This window comes from Lotus japonicus, chromosome 1 (genome assembly GCF_012489685.1).
Source record: "Lotus japonicus ecotype B-129 chromosome 1, LjGifu_v1.2".
Lineage (NCBI taxonomy): Eukaryota > Viridiplantae > Streptophyta > Magnoliopsida > Fabales > Fabaceae > Lotus > Lotus japonicus.
In genome coordinates, this window is record NC_080041.1 from 12,481,428 (window position 1) to 12,490,125 (window position 8,698).

The 8,698-nt window shown below is 36.0% G+C and overlaps 1 protein-coding gene across 1 annotated transcript; it reads left to right on the plus strand.

Annotated features, from left to right (window-relative positions):
• Positions 1–591: 591 nt before the first annotated feature.
• LOC130733682 (protein NEDD1) lies at positions 592–8,197 on the plus strand. Its single transcript, XM_057585918.1, has 10 exons — positions 592–983; positions 1,116–1,228; positions 1,793–2,053; positions 2,156–2,260; positions 3,062–3,127; positions 3,243–3,464; positions 4,701–5,261; positions 6,588–7,208; positions 7,448–7,621; positions 7,694–8,197. The coding sequence occupies exons 1-10, from the start codon at positions 848–850 to the stop codon at positions 7,799–7,801; spliced, it is 2,367 nt and encodes a 788-aa protein (XP_057441901.1). The 5' UTR covers positions 592–847; the 3' UTR covers positions 7,802–8,197.
• The last annotated feature ends 501 nt before the right edge of the window (positions 8,198–8,698 follow it).

Genomic DNA, 8,698 nt, shown 5'->3' on the forward strand with positions numbered 1-8,698 from the left:
TGGATTAAAATAAATGTTGATGCCTCTGTTTAGGATGCTTCTGTTATAAGCTTAACATGATTGTGGCAAAGAGGTCTTGGCTTCTGCTTCTTCTTTTCCTCCCCAAGTCCAGTCATCGGGGTTGGCAGAGGCTCTTAGCTTCTGGTGAGTCATGCTCTTGCAGTGGATCTTAAATTCAGATCTATTTGCTTTGAGACAAATTGTTTGCAACGTTTTTCATGGTGAAAACGATCCGTCAAGGTCTTTCTATGTAGTTTTGCTTATTTATAATTGTCATTTTATTTCTTTTTATTTTGATCTATTATTTATTCGGAGGATTGAGTGATAACCCTGCTGCAGATTTTCTGACTAAAAACGCCTCGACCTTTGCCAATTTAGTATAGTGGAGGGTGTTCCTTCAAGTCTCTTAACTTATGTGCGCTATGATATTTTGGCATTTGAGCCGATTTCGTCTTAACTTTATTGAATGATCATTTTCCTCGTTCAACCAGTTAAATTAAATAAAACAATTTCTCCATATTTTTGAAATATGATTGGATATAAATTATAATGCCTCAAAATTATTCAAAATACCAAACATTGGCTGAAAATGTAAAAATCAAGATTGTTGAGATGATATAATATAAAGTTCCCACCCAGATTTGGATCATATAATATAAAACGCGCCCACTTCATTTCCATTTCATCTTTCAAATTTTCCAACTCTCATCTTCTCTCGTTCTCTTCTCTGTGATTTCGTTGAACTAGGGTTTCCAATTTCCAATTCCCATTCCCAAATCGCGAATGTCACAGCCCATTTCCTCGCAAATCTCCTCCTAGATCACTGCTGCTTCCGGAGGATCAATCAATGGCGTTGTTGGCAGCAAGCGGCGGCGACACCGTTAAGCTATTCGACGCCTCCGTCAAGCCCGGCGATCCTTGTACTCTCAGCTTCACCCCTTCTCCTGGTTCTCAAGTCCACTCAGTGAAGTGGAATCACACCAGTGAGTTCAATTTTTTTTTTGCTTTCTAGGGTTTGCATTTTCTAATTCTGATGGGTTCTGGTTATGTTGGATTCGTTTGTGAAATTGGATGTTGCATTGTTTTTTCTGCTGCTGAATTTGGTTTCTTCGCAGATTTGGTTGTGGCCAGTGCTGGGGATGACAAGAGGATCTCCTTGTGGCGTAAGAATGGGCACAGCATGGGGACCATTCCGCTCGCCGGTACTGACAGCGGTGACAACATTGAGGTAGTTTTTGCTTTTGGATGTGGAATATGTATTGTAGTGTATTGTACAGAAATTTAAATGTTTCATTTTAGTGTTGCTGAAACATTGTAAATTTTGCACTTATTTGAAGTGGTTTTTATAAGAATTTAGGACTAATTAAATGCGTTGTCGTTATCAAAATAAACTTGCTTGCGAGATCCTTGGTGTAATTTTTATAGTGTTTTTTTAAGAATTGAATTAATAAAAAAAACACTTTGAAGAATTTCCTTTGGCTATCTTGCCATAGTTGGTTCTTGATGGATTTTTCAGGAGAATGAACAAAGACAGGGAAACCCCTTAGTATGATACATTAATTTCTTCTTTGATGTATCTCCTCCAACTCTATAAGAGCATTTATAGAGACTAACTAGAGTTACTTTCCTGCCTGAGCAAGTTCTTTCTTTTCTTTTGTTTGCCGTAATTATGTGCTCACTCCGGTGTGTTAGTGGTACTGGTAGTTCATGATTGCAGCACAATCGATAACTTTCTTTTTGTTCTTTCTGGGTTACTTCATGTTTTTTTTTTCACTTTAACCTTCTTCGGTAGGAATCTATATCGGCTATCAGCTTCAGCAACAAGGCATCCAGATATATATGTTCGGGAGGAAGTGGTCAAGTTGTAAGGATATGGGATTTGCAAAGGAAGCGCTGTATTAAATGGCTCAAAGGTCATACTAATACTATCACAGGAGTAATGTACAATTGCAAAGATGAATATTTGGCTTCTATCAGTCTTAGTGGGGACCTTATACTTCATAGCCTTGCTTCAGGCCAAAGGGCTGCTGAACTTAAAGATCCCAATCAACAGGTTTTTCTTCTTTGTTTTAAGTGAAATCCTCTGCTTCTTCGTGTTTTGGCTTTGTGTATGTGTATATGGACTAATCTGCCATTTTTGACATTGTAAGACCAGGTGTTGAGAGTTCTTGATTATTCGCGGGTGAATCGCCACCTTCTTGTTACTGCCGGTGATGAGGGGACAGTACATTTGTGGGATACAACTGGTCGCAGTCCCAAGGTATGGGACGTGACAACTCCATGATTATATAACATGCTGCAACATTCTACAGTTGTGAACTTGGTTAATAGTTGAGCAATCAATTGGTCTTCTATGTTCAAAATAGTAAATTAGTAATTAGTAATAGAGAACAACTTGTACTCGTTAGTCATAACATTTGTCTCTCATAAAACCTTTATAGTCGTGGTTTGATTGTATTGAAAAGCAACTTTTTTTTTCTGTTAGAAATATAATATATAACCATTCATGTGACCTTTACTCAACATCTTAAGCTTCTGGGATAATTGGTTGTTTGACATGATATCAAAGCCTCTATGACTAAGTGGTCTAGAGTTGAATCCTTGCCGGCCCCAATACTTCTAAGAAAAAAAAGTTGAATTTAAGCACATGGTATGTGAGCATGTGCATTGTCCACGCTTCTTGCATGAGGGGGCGTGTTAGAAATACAATATAAAACCATTCATGTGGCTTTTACACAACAACCTAAGCTTTTAGGAATTTAGGATAATTGGATTATCATTTAAACCATGTTTTGGGATCCAAAATTATCTTCAAACATAAACCCAACCTTAGATTTGTCAACCATGTTAGTTTTTTATGAAACTCGGTTTGAGGCATGTAAACTATTATCTAAACATGCTATTAATAATCAGTTTTGTCTTATTGTAGTTTAACGAATTATCTCTTTATGTAGGAAGTTTTCCTTTTTTGACGTCTCCTTTTTTTGTTATTATTTCAAATGTATACATTGAAATTGACTATATATTTTTCTTTCTTTTCCCTTTGCTTTTGAAAAAAAAGGTTTCTTGGATGAAGCAGCATTCTGCACCAACTGCTGGTATTAGCTTCTCTCCATCCAATGACAAGGTTTCTTTTTTCATGGATTGTTTTAATTTTATATACATAACGAGGCTGTTTCATTCTGCTGTGAAGTCGTGACCCTTTATGATAAATTTGCTCTCTGATATCTTCCAATTGACAGATCATTGCTAGTGTTGGACTTGATAAAAAATTATACACTTATGACATTGGATCTAGAAGACCATCATCTTGCATTTCTTATGAATCGCCTTTTTCTTCACTGGCCTTTCGAGATGATGGATGGATGCTGGCTGCTGGAACTGGCAATGGCCGTGTGGCATTCTATGATGTCCGCGGAAAACCACAACCTTTTGTTGTTCTTCATGCTTTTGGTAGTTCAGAGGTATTTTTTTGCTTCATTTACAGTGTTTTGTCTTGTCTTCATGGTTTAATGTTTTTAAGCCTTCAATTATTTACTGTTTAATATTTGCCTCACCTGATAATGAGATGTACATGGACTCATGGAAGTGGAAGTATTTGGGAACTACTTTGCATCTAACACTAGCATAGCATGGACTCTTACCATAAAAAAAAAGAAAAACATAACATGGACTCATGGAACTATGGGGCTTCTTTAAGCTTCCTTAATTGCTTACAGTTAGTTTTTCTTAACCCCAGGTTGGGAGAAGTAGACATCATAAGATGTACAAGATTGATTCGCTTTTCCTCTTTGGTTACAGATGCCTCCTTAGCAATTCCCTTGCTTTACTGTAATGGGTAGGGATGGTACCTTATTTATGTTTTAATATTCTTGAAACTGGAAGTATTCTGAATAATTGATTGATTATTGATAGATTCAGAAGTACAACATTTATAGACTAGGCTTCCTAGTCAACTACAAGTCTAAAAAATAAATTCTTATCCTACTATCTACTCGTTTGGATGCAAACCAAAGAGCACTTATTGGAGCTTATTTAGTGCATTTTCTTGTAGATAAGCTCTTATCTACAAGAAATCTTATCTAAAAGAAAATGCACTAACTTAACGATTTATTTTATCATAATTATATATCTTATCCTAATCTATCATAATAGAATCATAACAGAACAGTTCTATTGTATCTGAATATATCTCAACACTCCCCCCCTCAAGATGGAGCATATAGATCATATGCATCCGGCTTGGAACATATGTGTGATATCCTTGGACCCCTTGAGGATTTAGTGAAGATATCAACAAGCTGATACTTGGAGCAAACAAAAGAAGTTTTGACAGTGCTCGAAAGAATCTTCTGTCTCTGATAAAATGATAATCAACTTCTACAAACTCAGTCATCTCATGAAATACGCGATTTTGAAGCATAAATTATTCAATAGCTGAAAAATTGTTTCCTGATTTCCTGGTTTTTAACTTCTGATATTTAATTGAATATAGATGTGACCATGAATTGTTTCCCTGATGTGGACTGATTCTGCAAATGCAAAAATGAAGTCAGTCATTTAAAAATAAAAAGTTCTATCTTTAGCACTATAAAATAAAACTGTTTTAAATTAAGCATTAGTCTTCTGTGATTAGATCAGCAATTTATATCTGAACTAAATTTTCTCTTTTAATACTAAATTATTATAGCGTGCTACAGGCTGTTACGAGCTTATGCTGGCAAAGATCAAAACCAGTTACTATTGATGAAAGAAATTGCAGTGCTGAGACTGCTCTTGTGGGAGATTCTGTTGAAGATTCAATCCTTATGCCTGATCCCTTACCTTCAGCAACTTCATCAAGTGTTTCCCTATCTACATCAGTGTCTGGTACTAGGAATCCTGGTCGGCTAGGTGCCTCTGTTGAAGCATCTTCACTTATAGCATCAAACAGTGTATTTACATCAAACATGCATAATGTCTCTAATGCTGAGGAAACACCGCATCGTAACCATTTATGGCCAGGTGGAACCCTTTCAAGGTTGCATGCTCCTCGTGGTAGTTATAACTTAAAGGATGACATGGAGGTATTCTCCCCTCTTGTGGATGTTCAGCCAATAACACCTTCGCTGTGGAATGAAAGTGGGACAAAGAAGGATAGTTTATATGCAGATAGAAAATCCTTGTTGTTTCCATCATCCATTCGAAGATTTCCAAATTCAGAAGAAGGAATCAGTGACCATCCAATATCTGATTGGAAATCTGTCTCAACTGCCAAGCAGGTTATTGTCTCTCTAATATTGAGTTTACCCTCTGAAATATTGATCTATAAACAAACCTTCAATTTGAAGCGCAATAAATTTTTATAAAATGCCATCCACGCCATTCAGTTAAACATTGTAAATGTGTAGGACTTGAATTCCCTAAGAGGTGTTTGTTTCAAGTCATATAATTTCATTCTCAGAAATGATACTTCCAAGAACTTTATGACAGGGAATGTTATTCCTAGTTAACGTTTCTAAAAATGTTTTTTAAACTAAATTTAATAAAAAAATCAAAATATGGGAGAAAGAATGTGGTAGAAGGAAGTGGCAGTAGAAGTTGGAAGGTTTTCAGAATATCTTACAGTCTCATGGGAAAATAACACATCTAACCTCATTATGGGTATTAAAAGCTAGCAAAATATGGCATGTTACTTTCTTGTGCATCAACAGTACCCTGGAGTATTTTGTATAGCTTGTAACAAACATAGAGTCATACAAGTTATGTTTTTTTAAAGCTTGTTTTAAATGTACAGTCAAATTTCCATTGAATAATTACACAAACCTTGAAACAAACACACCCTAATATGCTTGGGGCAGAGAACTTGGTTGTTGAAAAGAGCAGTAAAATTGGTTTTCTTTGATTAGAAATTCATTTCTCTTCCTGTTTTCCTGCCTTGTTAAACTTTGTCATCCAAGAATACTCTTTATTGCCCACTGACTGTTGGCATGGGTTGTTTCAGTTTAATTATCCTTGATCTTATTTGCACCACGAAGAAACTCTTTTGAGGGCTTATTTTCCAAATTCTTAGCTAAAAGGTTGAATTTCTTTGGGGCCTAGAATTTCTTAGGAGGATTTGATTCATGTGTTTGATCTAACTATAATTTGCAGGAAGCCAATACTATAGAAGATAATCTATTAGACCTGTTTTATATATTGATTCATCAAATCATACCCTAGGTTTTCATGTATAATATGCTGCTTGATTTGAATTCTTTGTTGTATTTGGCAACATTCATTGTGTTTGGAATAACTAAAATTGGAAATAATTATTTGATTTTTGTTACTTTACATTTGTACTCTTATAAAAGGTAATTTGACAAGGTTAGGAAAGGTAAAATATTTTATTTATTTAAAATCAAGTCAAATGCTGACAAATCCGGTGACCTGATTTCTAAGTTTATAGCAATTATATATCGCAGCCTTTCCCCATGTTAAACCTTTTAAAACAGATGATTTTGATGGACAAGTCATGTTTTTTACATTCCAAACACCCTTGATATTTATTTATGACCAGTTAGATTATCCTCTTTTGACTTATTATATTGCATGCTAACTTGATGTAGGATATTATTCAATCTTCCTTTCCACTTGTGGGGTCAACTCCTCCTCCATCTTCCAAGAGTGAAGATTCTTCCATCACTCCTCCAGAAGCATGGGGTGGTGAGAAATTGACTGATAAATATACGTACCCAAACCAGCCTGTCAATTTACCATCTCGTTTGGGGATGCTGTCTTCTGCTGGTCAGACAGCAGGATCAATGTTATCTGGAATGCAGGACACACCCTCATCAACAGGTACTATATACTATACCAGTTCGGGTGTAAGTTATGCTAATTTACGTGCCAAGGATGCCTCTGCGAGCCAGGAGACTTCATCGGGGTTTACTGATCACACGTTCTCTACTTCTTTGCCTTTGTCCATCAATACAAAAACTAGCCTTGGACAGGCAAATACTGATTCCCCAAGAATCCTTGATTCCCCTAGGATGTCTTTTCCACGAAGATCTACTTATGCTGAAAGAATTAGCACTACATCTACTTTCAGTGATGGAGTATCTCTTTCAGTTGGTTCACCAAAGATTAAGAAATCAGGAGCAGAAACCAAGGAAGATCTTCTGAATAGTTTGCTGTTGAAGTCTGATATAGCTGCTCTAGCAGAATCAGGCTCTCTACCACTGACAAATGTATGTTATATTTTACAATTTATATTAGATCTGATTATTGAATTGCATGTAGTTGTATTTGCTTTCAGAAGAGAGTACAGCATTTTTATTGAACTGCCATGTATGGGTTTCATTGATATAGATTGTGTTAGTTTTGGTGATATTCAGATCGCAAATTACTTACTGAATATCTATTGTAATAATCTGTCAATACACATTTTTTTAGTTTTCTTATGTTATTGATTTCTCAAATTTGATAGGGAATACTCTCACAACAGAAAACATCTCAGTCAGATGCACAACAAGGATCTTCATTTACGCTGCAGCTTTTTCAGCGGACCTTGGAAGAAACTTTAGATTCCTTTCAGAGATCAATACACGGGGATATTAGAAACCTTCATGTTGAAGTATTACGACAATTTCATCTGCAAGAGGTATGCATCTGGAGTAAGTAATGGTGGTTTCCATATTTCAATTTGTCTCTAATCATTTGTTTCATTCAACAGACGGAAATGTCAACCATGATGAAGTCCATTCTGGAAAACCAAGCCGAGTTGATGAAAGAAGTGAAGCTTCTTCGTAAGGAAAACCAACAGCTCCGACAAATGCTTTGATGGATTGCATATTTTTTTTCATGAGTGCCTTTGTCCTATCTTGTGGGTTTATTGTTTCTTTTACCTACTAGCAATTAGTGCATGGCTTGTTATTGGCATTTTGATTGTGTCTCAGCTTTTAGATGGCGGTGGTTGAAGAAAAATATCACGAGATAATTGCTTGTTACTGGGTAGGGCTTTAAAAATGTATAGAAATGATTTTCCATTATGGAAGCTTTGTTTGGGCCATTTCAATTTGACTGATTTTGAGTTCTTACTTGGCATGAAACTACCCCTTGTCGCCACTTTGCATTAGAAGCTGTAAAGGAGAGAAGCACGTTGATAAAACTCCACCAAAGCCATTATTTTCACTCCATTGTTATTTTGCTGTGCACGAAACGAGACATTGGTTGTTTCCATCTTTCCCTTTGATAAGAGAACCCAGGCAACGAGACATTGGTTATGTTGTGAAAAAGACTAATAAGGCGATTGAGAATGAGCAGGGCTTGAGAATGGGAAGGATTTGAGATTGTAATGCTATCGTATCATCTCCCCCACTTATCTTTAAGTGCTAACTCACCGTTAAATTATTACATGTCCTACCGGACTGCACTAACTTACAAGCAATGTTATTGTAAGGTGATAAGTGAAGGGAGTTTAATTTCTCACCCCCAATCACTCAATTTCTCACCCACTTAAATGTAGCAAAACACTATAATGCCCTCACTTAAGTTTGTTATTGGAATCTGAAAATTCGGAAAATGAGAACTTAATGTTCTGGGATTTAAAACCTAGAACATAATTCAGACTATTTGCTTTTAAAATTTAAAACTCGAAAGATATTTCTCGAATATGATTTCTGAGTTTTTCAATTTCCCTAGTCCCAACAGGTTAACATTTAGGTGGGGCTTGTGATAA